Consider the following 15,158-nt stretch of genomic DNA (forward strand, 5'->3'; position numbering starts at 1 on the left):
CATGGTGAGTAAAGTATGAGGTCATCCCAAAAAACGCCTGAATAAAATAAATAGAAAATCAATTGAATAAAACTGTAATGTGAATCTAGATGTTAAAGGTAATTTCACCAGGCAGCTAAAATCATGGTGTCTTGTATTTCCAGGTCTATTTCGGTATCACCCATTTTTGTATTTAGCAGTTTTTATTTTACCATAAACCACTTCCCATGTTTTCAGTTATAGTGATACATCATCTATTGGTAACTAGCATTTTGTCTATTTAAATTGTTGACTCAATTGTATTAAACTATCTATTCTTGCTTTTTACAAACTCAGAAGACAGACAGAAGCTGCATCCTTCTTCCTATTTTAGAAACCTATTGTCTGACAATGTATTTTTAAATGGAGTAACAGTAAATGGAGCAAATAATACACTCACACATAACAAGTTCAAAAGATTAACAGTTTTAATAAAATCCATGTCAAACATCAAAATACTGAAATGGCAAAAAAAGAAAAAAAGTTTTCTTTCTGAAAGTTTGTACAAATCACAGTGGTTCAAAAATATTACAAATTTTTTAGTTTCAAAACAATTTCTTGCGACAGCGGAGCAGCAAAAACATTCTGATTGTTGTATACTTTTCTTGAAAGCCCTTAATAGTTGTGTGAGTGTGGTGCGCTCTCTCTCCCTCTCTTGCCTTTTTATTGGAATTAACACACAATAATTAACGTGAGCAGTAAATACTAATATTAAACTCATATGAGCCAATGGAAACAAATGTGCATAACAATACTAAACAGTATGAACAACCCACTTCAACATTAGAGTATAGACCAGGGGCTAATGTCACCGCGTCTATAGAAACACTCTTCCTGTCCTGGGCCTCTCCGTGCATAAGATCCTATGTATACACCAGCTCAGTAAATACATACAGTGTGGTGAGCAGCTATAAGGTTAAATCCAGCCGGGACTCGTTTAACAATTACAACTCTGTACTGTACAACCATCTTCTTTAAAGCGTTATATACGTAGTTGTCACAGCTAATATCTGCCTTTAATCCAACTGGTAGTTCACAGATGCTGTTCCCCAAATAGAAATACACTGACTATGCATGAACTCAACACATTAGAATGCAGCTAAATAGTGGAAGCAAAAGGGTACACTGGTGAATTTGGCTTAAGAGAGAAAGAGAACATGAGAGAGTGGAAAAGATATTTTTAACTTTTGATCAAGAAAAGTGCTAAATATAAAGAATTGGCATACTTATCAAAAGAGTAGTATTAGGCTACATAATAGAAAGTGCTGGCACCTGAAAAGAGTGCGAATACATGGTTTTAAAATTGCTGGTTCACCGGGTTTCTTGGTCATATGTCATATAAGTTGGGTAGCTTTAGAACAGGTGATATATTACAGACTGAACTTGTAAAGCTCCACACCTCGGATGGATGTTATCACTATGACCCTAATTACCGGTAACTGCTTTCTGCATCAAAACTATTGAAGAAATCTAATCTACACAAGCTTTAAGATACTGTACATTAAAGAAAGCTGCCCGCTTTTAGTTCTGTGCTCAGGAGGCTGCAGGTGAAAGTGCCATCAGCCTGCACGCAGCCCGAAAGAGTGAGATTTCACTGAAGGCACAGCAGAAAAGATCAAAAGACTAAAGAAATGTTTTTTTTCTCCGTCACTAGGCCTCACATTTTAGATAAAGAAAAGGAAGATCAGGCCTGGAAGGAGGGAAGAAGAGCGCCACCTAAAGTAGTGGCAGGAAAGAATGTGATGAGGATATCAATGTGGAGCAAATATTGTGGAATAAAGCTTATACAGTTTTGAATACTGCGTTTCTTTTCCTCTCTGTGAGTCAGGGTTTCTTAACCTTTTTCAATCACTCTATTTTATTTCCCCCGTGACCCTGTGACCATACCAAGTGACCCCAAATATGGTCAGGATCCCAAGGTGGAGAAGCTCTGCTGTAGATACAGAAACCCAGCTAACACCAGAAACGTGCATCATGCTTTTCCTAATACCTCTGTCATTTCATGCAGGCTAAAAACCCATAAACATTAAACCCGGCTCTCAGACATTCGGGATATTCTTAAAATATGTGTATTGTAATACTGGATGTCGTTTTACAGTTTGCTCTTAATGTTTTTTCAGGTGCCCATTATCACTAAAATCACAAGTGTGATTGATTGTATTAACTACAGTAAACAGGACAGCTATAACACTGCAAAACAGCTTGTCTGCATTTGTTTCCTTTAAGCCTCTGTGGTCGTCTCAGCAGTTTATTTTAACATGGTGTCTTTAGTGATGCTACCTTAAGCTGAGCTGAAACTGACTTGTGCATAAAGCCACATAGCGAGAAGGAAGCTACCGTGGGGTTCAAGGTGGGAATATTTGAAAGACTCAAGTGGAAACTTTGTGCTACAATCATCAGGTATTGAAACGATCGTACATAAGGAACAAGTCATGCCAAGCACAGAAAAGGTACAGTACAAAAAAAGGGAAAGAAAAAGAAAGTGCATTCCAGCACAAAGTGTCATTATAATAAAAACGTCAGGCCACCATGCAAATTAACCACAATCCAAGATGTGGCTGCACCCTCCCCGCACACAGGCCAGCTAGTGCTCATTTAAAAAAGCTTTACTTTCTCACAATCATCAGTGGTTGAGGTTACACCTGATTGGATCACTGCCTCTCCATCACCTGGTCAATGGAGAATCCCCATCACCAGGTGAGTCCTTCCTCATGCAGACACCAAACTGGAAGTAGCAGACTAATCTAAGGCCATATGACTGCACCCACCTACTGGACTGCTTTCTCTTAACAGATTGATTCAAGGCCCTGATTTCTGCAGTGAGCAGACATGTTGACTTGTCACGGTAGTGAAGGAGCAGGTGTAACATTATAGATGGCTCTGTTCTATTCAACAGTCCCAGTCATTCACTTCTTATGTGCACCTGTGTTTTTCCTACTGTCTCCCGGCAACATGTCTCCTGTAAGAGAAAGTCAGTGGCTCTCATTGGGTCTAAAATCAAGATGGATCATGGCTGAGAATGCATAGAGCCGACTGGCATCATCCTTTTTACAGTTCTAGCCATTGTCTGCTGCATCCATCAAGTCTCCAGCTGCAGAACCTGTCTGCAGGTTGGAAATAAGATGTTGCTTCAATCCCAAACTAGTTTTTAAAAAAAAACATTGTTTTGAACTAAAAGGCACATGGACCGAGAGAAGAGGCTTCATGGATCAACCCAAATAAGATTAATCTTATTGCCCTCCTTTCTATCGGCAACAAAAAATGAGGCTATGCAAGTACATCACAAAACTATCCTCCAACCTGCTCCTCTTTAGGTTACCATTTCTAAATTCCAATAATCCTGCCCTGGGATGAGATTAAATCCATGGAATAAATCCTAAATGAAGGTTGCATGTTATTCTTGCTGAGACTTGTGTACTAATAATCCACTTTCACACTTTCCACAGCAGAATCACCTCAATTCTCACTCGGGTCTCATGAGATTCCATCTCGCACCTTTTTCAGGAGCCGACAATGACTTTTACACATGAACGGCATAACACGTCTTGCACAATCTATCTATCAGCCTTAGTTACCGGCGTAAAGCTGAGGGGCGCCAAACCCACAAATAGAACAAACGTGCTAATAGAAACTCATCAACACAAAGCCTGGTTTTTACATTCAGTCCTTAAGCCCAAAGAAATTAAAACCCTTAGCAAGAAAATCTGATTTGCTCTCATATGCAGTTGTAAATCAATCCATTTGACATCTGACACAACACTCACTATTGCAAGTCAAGCTAAAGTAACATTATTGTCCTGGTTAAGGTTGGGGAAGCAAAACAGATCATAACTTTTACAAGATAAAAGACACAACAAGTTTGTAACCACTGTGTGAAAGCAGAGATCTACACATTCTCCATGACCCCCTAAAAAAAAACTTAAGGTTTAAAAATCCTCTTGTGTCAAATTTGAACACCATTATTAACTCTGTGCACATTCTTCACAGGTAAACACTAAACAACGAAGCACACTGATGAACTGTGAACATAAAATGAAGGTGTGTGTCTGTGTGTTCTTGTGGACTTATTGTGTCTTAAGCACCGTTTTCAAGAGGAATGGAAGGCAATGTCCACCAAACGTTACCACGAGGGATTCAAACGTCATGTAACGCTGCCCCCCCACCCCTTCACCTCCGAGCCACGTCCTCGTCTCTCCTCCACCCCCCTGCTCCGCCAACAAAGGAAGCAGAAATGAATAAACGAGGAAGAGAGATATTAAAAGAGCTTTGGCATTCGGAATTAGGTGAAAACCAAAAGTTAAGTATAGTTTTCAAATACACCAATAACACTGTGAATGTGCTTTCGCTTTCCTCTAACACTTTACGACTGAAGTTATACTTATGATCCTAATGATGGAAAGTAGGCTTTAACACACTGTTAGGGTGAAGGTTAGTGCCTGTGGGGCCCTGAGCAGTACTGCCCCTAGTGTTGTAGTGGTGTAAAGGCAGGCTGGCTGTGGTGCAACCTAGTGGCCGTGGACTTTACAAGCGCATTTGTTTATTACTGTATCCATCACTCCTCCGTGGTAGAGGTATACAGTAAGGCCAGCCCTCTTTACTCCCCCCCTCATTGCTATAGAGCGGTCACTTTGAATGTCTCTGAAGTGCAGTTTTATTGAATCTGACACGTCGAGGAGAGCTGACGTTTTGTTTTGTTGCAGGAGTGGTATGCAAGAGGAGGACACGGAACGTGCACGGGGTGGATGATTAACAACAGGGACCACCACATGACCGTACTGGAGGTTAATGGCTATGATTTGGACTCCTGATCGGAGCATCCTAACTTGCTCCCAGTATTAAAGTTACCCTTACTTCCATATATGGGCTCTGGATTAACAGTCTCATCTTTGCGGGCGAAATGGCAATCATCAAAGTCCTCAGAGCTTCCCGGAAGTGGTGTGCACCCTATCCCCTGATAGGAGTATCCTAGAAGGTGCAAGAATATATAACAAAAGCTCAAATTATATCAAAACAATTGTTAGCATCCGTTCCTGGGTTCCAGTGCTGGTTTTAGAGGGGAGGAGCACGGGTATGTATGTGCCAGCTAACAGTCTGTGTAAAAGTGAAGGCAGAGGGACACTCCCCGAGAGGAGCCGCCGCGGTTAGTGTGTAATAAGTCATTAAGGTCAATGTGAAGGGTGGAGACTGAGAGAGATAAGAGAGCCCTTTGCTCCCAGTCCAGTCACTCAGAGGCTGAGACCCTGTGAGTGCTGGTGGAGGGAAGGAGCTCTAGTGGAGGGGACAGGGGGCTGCACTGCAACGCCACAGGCCCTCATAGATCAGGAGGGCGTCTGGGAAGCACTCAACTCGGAAGCATCACTCAAACACACACACACTCGCACACGTGCTAACCCTTCACCTGAGTCACACAAGCATGCCAAAATGCACTCCGAAGTCACCCACAGTTATAAAGAGGCACGTACATTCCCCCAAAAACACGCTGACATTCAGGCAGCGTAGCACTGAGAGTCAGTTCTCCACTGATAGAGGGTTCAGGGCCAAGCTCCTCTGTAAGCTTTTGGGGGGGTGGGGGGGTTTGGTTTTCCTGGGTGTCTCCGCATGTCTCCTAAGGACGTTTAGGAGACATGCGGAGAGGAGGACGGGTGTTTCCAGAAACACCAGCCGCGTTTGGTGTGTTGCTTGCGCAGGATCTCCTCCTCACGCTCGCGCTCCTTCTGAGAGCGCAGGTAGCGGTCCTCCTCCTTCAGGAACCACACCGGGGGCCAGCGCTGCTTCTCAAAGTGCCTCTGGTTTTCTACAGAGAGGGAAAGGACACGAGGAAAGGAGGAAAAAGAGTCATGGAATATTATTTTACAATGATTAGCAGTGGTCTAGGTGACTCTTTATAAAATGCTTGTATTAAGATGCACTTTCCTTAAATGTGAGGATGGATTTATAACCTTTGATATACCTGGTTAAAGACCAAAATGTTTGTCTTTATTAACACACCCCATGGGGGCATATGTCTGCTTTCTATGAACAAGCCATGCTGCAATTCCTTGGTGAAACGGCAGATCAAGGTAAATAGGGGCGTCTGTACCTGGAAGCATGGCTTTCATGTCTTTGGGAAACTTGCGGCAGATGCTGTTATAGTTAGTGCAGATGTGGTGGAGACACCAAGCTGAGAGCTGCTTGGCATTGTGGAACTGCAAAAGGCAAAACAGAGGAGTCATGAGGAGATACAAGTAAAAAGGTTAACACTAAACAGAATAACAGACTGTATCATTTTTTATTTATTAATCAATTGCTATTTAAAGAACATTGATAGTGTAACAGGAACAGACCTGTGCAAGCTCGAGGTAAGACAACACCTGTCCATCAACGTCGACTCCTTTCCCCCCCATCTGGAGGAGCTCATCCACAGCGTGCTGCTCTGAAGACCCACAGAATGCACACGACTGCATCAATATGTGCTGTTTACAGGCAACACTGATATGGACCTACAAGTAATACTTTTTTTAAAGTTTTCTAGCAGTGTGAATTACTAAATTTTTTTTGCAGAATCATGGATAAAGGGTAATTTGTGGTCAGATAAAACATGTAATTGCAGTATATAGGTAGTAAAATCATTTTGAAATGTCAAAGAGAAAGAGCATTTACCTGTGAGGGCGACAAGGCGCGGCAAACAGAGGCGGTTTGCCAGAACTATCAGTTCCATGGATTCCAGACCAGGATAGGGCGTCAGATGACCACAATAGAGAAACTCCAGCACCCCACGCATACAGGCTTTACCGGTGTTTGGAATGGATACCTGGGAAATTAAGAGAAGGGGGGATTAAGGACAGAAGGTCAACTAAGAAAATGTATTTATTCAAGCTTTATTTTGAATCATTAAAATACATGAGTTTATACTGAGTCCACAAGAATCTTATGTCTCCCTTCCTGCATTTGCCCTTTAATGTTAAGATACAAAATGACATGTTGGTAAAGTCATAAACGGTGGATCAAGAGTAATTGCTGTAAATGAGTGGAGCCAGATGAAAACAGTGGTATCAAAGTCAAGCGGACCTGTGGGCATTTGGAGGTAAAGGGCAGAGGACATCCTGTTCTCGCCACATTCACTTTGATCTTGGCTCAGATGAAAAGCTCTGTGTGGGGGCTGGTGATGTGAGCAACATGGCTCAAGCTAAACATCCCAAAGCACAAACAGGATATACTTCGCAGAGACGGGTGCGAGCTCGATATAGACAGTGTGGGATATCATTAATTTGTGATAAACAGGACATACCTACAGATGCACTGTACTGGTTTCAGTGATCATTGGATGTGATTGATCCATTCCAGACATGCACATTTTAACGATTTTAGCATTAGGGTAAAAAACAACATGCAAAATGAGCAGGACTTTTTAGTCGGCCTAATTACTGTAAGTCAGACCAACAGCAATTCATCAAAAGGTAAACTGTTTAAGCCCAGGAAGGGCGGAAGAAAGGTAAATGATGATGAGGGGGATGTAATGACCCCTCCAGGAGCTCTCTGTGTGAAGCCGCTCTTTAACCTTTACTCCCATAGCTAATTAGGAGAATGGCATCGTGGTGTGACCTCTCATTATGACGAAAGGAAATCACAACGCCAAAGACATATGTGGTCTGCAGAGCTTAAAGCCCCTGGCTGGGGCCAGGAAGCATTATTGAGTGGTCACAGTGATAATAAACAACATGAGTGTATTGCTTTATGTACAGTCTATGGTTTATTGCCTTTTGCTCTCCCTAGTGGACAATTAGGATTTGCGCTAATGTGATGTCTGTCCCAAAGAGGCTTGAAAAATCCTAAAACGGTAATTTGAACTTAAGTGTGAATTAAAACTAAATGTGCTACAACCACAGATAAGGAACAAAGTTTATGAGACGAAATAAGAAAATCCAGGTCACTCTTTCTCTACAGGGGAAAGAAAGTTGATGTTCTGATAACAATTCCCTGTTGACTTTCTTTTTTTTTTTGGGGGGGGGGGGTGCCCCCCCCCCTCCCCCCAGGCTGTTATGCACGGTCACGTTTTGAACACAAAACCACAAGGGTACACCTAGAACATAATCCCAGGGTGTACCATGACACATGCAGGGGTCAGTTTTTAAACGCCTGACACAGAGAGCAAACCTCAAGAGAGTTTGCACTCAGGTTTTCTCATCACTACACCAAAGCTAAAACCTACTCCACTAGGTGTGTGTGTGCAAAAAGTGAATAATACCACAAATTATGATGATCATATTAAATCTGTGTCTGTATCATCCCTGTGTTCTGCACACAGTTAGATTAGCCATGTTGTCTCCGAACAGCATGAACACGGAAATGTGTGAGTCTAAAAATATTGAGGAGGAAGTGTGACTTGAGCATGAAAATAGAACAGTGCTGACTGATCACATGCTGCTCTCGCTCTCTCTAACAGGGCTTCAGGTTCTATCAATGTTCATGCACGTAGTGGATTTATAAAATGCTCTTCCCTCACACACAACAGCTGTAAAATTAAAAGATGATGACGTTTTCTGCAGATTTCCATAACCCATTAACCATGTATTTTCTATTGTTCATGTTATTCCACTGTGTTTGATTATTTCAATGAATATTGCGATGTTTAAAATCTGAGTGATCGAGAGCTGCAGAGGTTGATAGTCTCTGAAACATTTATATGTGCAATGTATTTGATTTGATTTAGAAAAGGACAGAGTGAGACTTATTTTCGGTGGCAACAGTAGACTAAATATAAAGATGGATGACGGGTCTCCACTTCCTCCTTCTATCTGAAAATGATCCCAAAACATTGTGTATATGAGCATCGCCATCTTGTCCATTTGGAACAAGAGTCTTATTTACCGTTGTCCGATCCACTAACATGGAGGAAGTGAGATTTATGACCTATACTGCAGCCAGCTACCAGGGGGCGATAAAGACACTTTGGCTTCACTTAGAGGAGCTGTTCTGGCGGCCATTTTTATATACAGTCTATAGTGTATAGTGTACAGTGTATAACCTTCAAATAAGTGATGAACCGCTATGTCGATATAGATCATACTCCAATAGAAACTGATGAACAATAATATTAAACATCTTTAAATACAGTACTGATTCTTTTTATATAACTGAACAGAATAAGACACCTGCTGTGGTAAGGTTTGTTATGCAATTGTTGAATTACAAGATTAAAGTGCTCAGTTTTACATACACTATTTATGTATTTGTATTTGTATGTGTCTCCAAGTCAAAAGGATAAATAAGCAGCCAATGGCAATTCTGAAATTAGGGTCTGCACACAAGCAGCACTTAGCAAACATCTTTTCCTGTCAACTGAGGAAGGAAGCAACGGTCATAGCAACTGGACAGTCCCGTTGATGTTGATATGTCAAATCCAATTCATTAATTTAGCATTGTCAAGCTTTTCAGCTGCATAAAATACTGCTTCATTAATTTGCAAACACAAACACTATTAGACATACAGCATAAGCAGTGGGAGCTTCTCTGTCTCTGAGTCTTTGTCTCTTGTCTGGGCACCTGCCGTCTGTGCGCTGCCAGCTTCGTGGACTGTGAAGAGTAACCATAGACACCGGCAGCCCACCAGCTCCAAACACTGAGCCCCCTCACCGATGCTGATGTCCTGTTTTACCCCTGGCCACAATAGATGCATTGGCCTTTTCACACCCACTCACATGTTGTGTTCTGGAATAAAATCCAGGTTTATCCACATGGAAACACAAAAGGGGTCAGTTTCTTTCCAACTTCTAAAATTGCTTTCTTGCAACATGCCTTATAACTTTGAGTTTTGCCTCTAAAGGGAATATACAACATTTTCACTCCTTGTCTCTCACTCTCTCTCTACCTTATTTCTTCCTTACTTCTTATCCTTCTACGGGGCTGGATCTCTGTAACCTTACGCTGCTAACCTTGACAGTAACCATACCCCAGGGGATCTGGTTCTGCAGCACAGTCCAGGGAGCATCGACGTTAAGTGACGTGAACTTCCTCTCGGTGGTTAGGTCCGTGTCCGGTGCACAGGCCCCAACAACCGGAGGAGTACTGAGCTGAGAAATCTGAAGTAACCAGACCCGGCACACAAGTAAGGCTGACCTCCAAAGAGCTCCTCTTCCGGGCTCACTCAAGGTACTGAGACGGGTTAGTGCACAACGTCCTCATTCTGCCTTTGCTAACCTAAACCCTCACACTAGTGTTGAAATGCCTCTAACTCTAGGCTGTTTTCAAACTGCTGGCTTGTCTAGTGCTACCTGAAAAGCTACATAGCGATGGTAACTACTGATTAAATAATTGGAGAGCCCTGGTGTTTCTGTGGTGTTGCAACAAACTGAAAACTGTGTGAAAAACATGACCTCAAATGCTCACTTAAGCAGCATCTGAAGGATGTGTGTGTGTGTGTCTGTGTGCATGGGGCATGCCTGTGAGAAAGTGAAAACCACATTTGTAGGTGAATGAAAAAACAGTCTGAGGAGAAGCTGATAACAGACCACAAGGATCTTGAGCTGTAAATATTTGTATACACTGTCCTGAAGAAAATAAACCTTATCTGATAAATGATTTATCTTTAGCTTAGTTATCGATTGATTATTGATTATTATTGGGTGATTAGATTTCCCTTTTGTTGACCTGAGTTTACTGTTCGAACACAAGCCGACAGCTCTTAGTTCGAGTTTCTACATCTGGTATTTAAATGTCTCTCTGACGCTGCTCTATTTGCAAAAAAACACACGTGTCATTCGAGTTCCTGAAGACCAAATTATGTAATTTTAAGTTGACAGATGTGTCAGATGAGGATGTTTATGTGTGTATGTGTGTCGTTGTGAGCCAGCGAAAGGGGGGCTTAGTGAAATGAAATGTGTGCTGCTGATGTATCAATTATGTTTGATGTGGTGATCGGTGTTGTTATTGTTGCAATGGCTCCATCAAATTGATATGCGGACACTGAAAAGCGTGAAAATATGTCAGCTCTGGTTTGATCGATCACATCTCAGGAAGCATTCAGGACTAGATGGGTACCTGTCCTTACCACTGACCACTTGTGCATCACTCAGGATGGATGTTAACACCAGGTCTGAACTGGGTCTAAATGGTTCTTCAAAATCTGAAATCTAAAACCATCCCCAACCTCTTCCTGCTATGTCCGAGCTCACCTCCTCGACGTAGCTTTCCATGAAAGAGCCTCGGAACATGGCCGCCATCCAGTCGCAGCTGGAGATGAGCAGGGGCTTGTGGGCCGGGAGGTAGCCATCGTCCAGGCGGAACACCACATCTAAAACCGGGGTGGGAAAAGAGCATTCATCTCGTGGAGTGCCACAGAAGCCCAAGCTACAGAGAGGGGGGAGAGACAGACAAGGCAGACGTCCAGACGCACGCACAGGCAGACAGAAGGCCAGACAGAGACACACAAAGACACAGACACAGGTAGACAGACAGAGAGATAAATTGACAGAAGGACAGAACAGCTTTTGACAAAGAGTAAGGGAAAGAGAGCACACAGAGGGTAGCGAAGGATAAATACGGTGTGGATGTTGGTCGTGTCAAACCAAAAAATAAACGATGTTCGAGTTATAATACTGAAAAGTGTGTCTGATAGTATTTAAAATCAGTCCTGGAGGAAGATATGGTAAAAATAGATTATGTAGTTGTTAAGATAGTATAACTTTTAAAAGAAGTAGAGAAAGAATAGAAAGAAGTGAATGTGAGACAGGCCTTGTTCAGAGACAGCAGACTGGTTGTCTATGCATTGATAACATGCAAACACAACAGGTTAGGGGGACACACAACACACACATACAAGACAACCAAGCTTTAAGAGAATTTCACACAAGAGATGAACCACAACCCATGAAATGCATATTTTCAGTGGGAAACAAACAGAACAAGCAAATATACAAAAGGTTTCCACAGACAGAAAGAGAATGGTGCTGGAAATCAGCAAAATCTTTTCTGTCTTAGTCTTTCACTTTTTCATCCTCAACTACTCTCTCTCTCTCTCGCTCTCGCTCTCTCTCTCTCTCTCTCGCTCTCTCTCTCACATACACACGCACGCAAGCACGCGCATGCGCACACACAAACACATACAAATATATACAGATCTACAGACATAGACTGTAAATAAAGATGGTCGTCGCAACTCCACACTTCCTCCCACTATCTAGAAATAAAGCCAAAATATCTCAGATACTAACGCTGCCATTTTGTAGTGATAAACAAAAATAAACACTAAAACAAACTGGTGTGTTAAGAGCTACCTAACATGACTATTTGACTTGTACTTGACTTATGTCCATATCCTATCCACTAACATGGAGTAGGCAGGATTTATGACCTATACTAATCTAAGATGCTTTTGGCTTCTCTTTTTCTAAGCAGTTGTATCATCCATCTTAATATACAGTTTATGTTATAAACACTTACTGATGCACACATGGACAACATCTACAATGACAAACATCTACAATGCTATGGTGAAACCATGGAGGCACTGAGTGATTTTTTAAAGTGGTTTACCAGCAAAGGTCCCTTTGTTGAGACTCTCCTTGATGCGGTTGGCTCTGCGGACATGGAAGGCCTTGGTGATCTCCTGATTCATGAAGCTCTCTCTGTTCAGAACATTGGCCACCATCATCCGCAGGTCAAACACCTCGAGCAGCTCAGCTATGGTGGCCACCTGCATCAGGTCCCCTCGGCCCTCGTCCAGACTGCCTGTGTACAGGTACTGAAGCACCGCCTGGAAGCAGAGCAGGGCGAGAGGTCAAATGAAGAACTAGTCTCGAGGAATGATGAAGAACTTTTCCACGACACACAACAGAATATTGCCCTTTTGTATGAATATATTTTTTGTAATCTTGCTGCTCTTAAGTCCATCACCTTGAATGGCTCTTCTTGTATAAGAGCATCCATGGCTACCACAGTCACAAGTCGTGGTTGTCCAGTCATTGGATCATCGACATGCTCCAGACACACGCTCAGGAACCCTCTCCCCCAACCTGAAAGTGCTCGGCCAGTCCCCAGAGCTCCCAGTGAGTACTGGGCTCGGGACGGGAGTGCATTATCGCTCTGGGAAGTCCTCAAAGAGCCCTGCTGGAGCAGCTGGGGTCGATTCAGGCCCCGCACTCCTCCATCAACCCCGTCTTTATCAATGTCCAGGCTCTTAGTGCGCCCGGCGAGCTCCTTGGCTCCTCTCCTGCTCTGCTCATCCTCCTCCCCGCCCTCCAGGTTTTCCTTGCTCTCCTGCTCCTCTCCCCGCGGTGCCACGCACGATCCGCCGAGATCCAGGGTGAAAAGGTCGTAAAACTTGGAGCAGGAAGTTGCCAGATAGACTTTGTGTGCAAAGACGCGAGTGGTGCCAGCATGCAGGAGAAAAAGGACATCTGTGCACAGTGGCTGGCAGAAAAGAGAATCAGGGCCCTCGCCGTCGGTGGGAGGGGGGTCCGGGATGCCCACGATTGGGCGTGGAGGGCGCGGAGGCAGGAAGGGCGCCTGGAGGAGGGGCCTCTGGACCCTTTTCAGGTGGGACTTCCAGAACTGCAGGTGACGACGGGAGATCAGGGCGGCTCGGATGGCATTGTCGAAAACATCTTTCACTCCAAACTGGGCAACAATGCTAGTCTCGAAGTAGGGTATCCCAAGCTCCTTTGCAACCTCGTGGCCTCTCTCAGGAGGAAGGATATCTGTAGATTTGATTGGTCTGCAAGTAAGGAAGAGATGATGCTATTAATGATGACAGTTATGATTTCCGATTAAGAAGTCAAATACACGCAAGGTGGTAGGAAAAAGTGGTATTGTCTGCATCTGAGTGCTCATTTGATCAACTTTACCTACACTTTAGTTAACCGATAAAAAAAAATCATCAAAAATGTGTTAATGTCTCATCTGTGGTGATTCAATTACTGCTCTGCTGTTGTTATTGATCACTGATTAACAGAACAAACCCCACAGGTAAAAATCCACCATGCGGCGGATTCTATGCAAATGATCTGGTGTCTCACTTGGCAAGGGGCCGTCGTGCACGGTTAACTGCTTCCAGGTCGGCGTAGCGCAGATCCAGCTGGCAGCCGACCAGGATGATGGGAGTCCGGGGACAGAAGTGCTTGATCTCCGGGAACCACATGGTGCGGACATGGCGCAGGGAGTTGGGATTGGCCAGAGAGAAGCAAAGCACCACCACATCGGACCTACAGGAAACGGAAGAGACCAAACATTCCTCATTTCATGTAGATACAACTAATCACAAATGAGATGGAAAAAATATGTCAGAGGAGAATTAAGTTCTTTTGTTTCAGTTTATGTTTAATCATAGATGATGTGCGTATGGAAGAAACTTGTATTGAAAAAATCTATGAGGTGGGTCACAGGACACATGTGTGGTTGAGGGTATTCAGTGTGCATCTATGTATGAGTCTGGGCCTCTGGGCTGCTGATCTGTGTTGCCCATCTCTCTCTGTCTCTTATGTAAATCTCCCTAAGCCCTCTAAGGCCATGCTGACCACAAAGAGGAGGCTAAGAATAGATCGGGATTCACGCACACACAAATTAATTTCCTCAACCGATGTGTTTCAGAAAGCAGATGACAGCTGGGGTTGATATTTCAGTGGCACGTTGGGACATGTGTGTTTCTGGGTAATGCTTGATAGAGCTCTGTGTCAGTAACACAAATCATCTGGTGTTATAAGAAGGCAGACAGGGCAACAATCTACAATCTCTATGTTATCTACTTCTTACACATAACTTTTATTCCCAGTTACTTCAACGCAATATTAACCATTACTGACATCCTCCAGGTACTATAATATATATATATTTATTTATAAGATGTGAGAAACTAAAAGGAATCTTGAACTTAAGAGCAGCATTAGATCTACCTTTAACACCGCTCTTATTCCCTTTGTGCAAAAATACCTGTGCTACAGCTAACATGGGCTATTTACTGAGCAGACAAAGCAGCAGAGCAGACTGCTCCGTAATATATTGATCAACAAAAAGTACCTAAGACAATGTAGCTGAAGTACTAACAGTTCTGCAACGGACTTGCTACAAAGGATATTTCTGCAGTCTGGATATGGGCAGCATAGGCGATCTTTACTTTCACTAATGTAATCTCTCAAAAGCTCAAATGCCTCGGGGCCATAATATACACC

At 43.1% G+C, this 15,158-nt stretch overlaps 1 protein-coding gene across 4 annotated transcripts in view; it reads right to left on the reverse strand.

Annotated features, from left to right (window-relative positions):
• Positions 1 to 432: 432 nt before the first annotated feature.
• rhobtb4 (Rho related BTB domain containing 4) overlaps positions 433 to 15,158 on the reverse strand; it is a 41,378-nt gene continuing 26,652 nt past the window's right edge. For all 4 annotated transcript variants that reach the window (XM_062382166.1, XM_062382167.1, XM_062382165.1 and 1 more), the window contains 8 exons: positions 14,010 to 14,195; positions 12,889 to 13,708; positions 12,529 to 12,748; positions 11,169 to 11,287; positions 6,658 to 6,808; positions 6,342 to 6,430; positions 6,098 to 6,203; positions 433 to 5,812 (listed from right to left, as the gene is read on the reverse strand). In XM_062382166.1, coding sequence (XP_062238150.1) covers positions 5,634 to 5,812; positions 6,098 to 6,203; positions 6,342 to 6,430; positions 6,658 to 6,808; positions 11,169 to 11,287; positions 12,529 to 12,748; positions 12,889 to 13,708; positions 14,010 to 14,195 — 1,870 coding nt within the window. In that variant the 3' untranslated portion in view covers positions 433 to 5,633. The remainder of the gene's footprint in view (positions 5,813 to 6,097; positions 6,204 to 6,341; positions 6,431 to 6,657; positions 6,809 to 11,168; positions 11,288 to 12,528; positions 12,749 to 12,888; positions 13,709 to 14,009; positions 14,196 to 15,158) is intronic.

The sequence above is a fragment of the Platichthys flesus genome, chromosome 3 (assembly GCF_949316205.1).
Source record: "Platichthys flesus chromosome 3, fPlaFle2.1, whole genome shotgun sequence".
Classification (NCBI taxonomy): Eukaryota; Metazoa; Chordata; class Actinopteri; order Pleuronectiformes; family Pleuronectidae; genus Platichthys; species Platichthys flesus.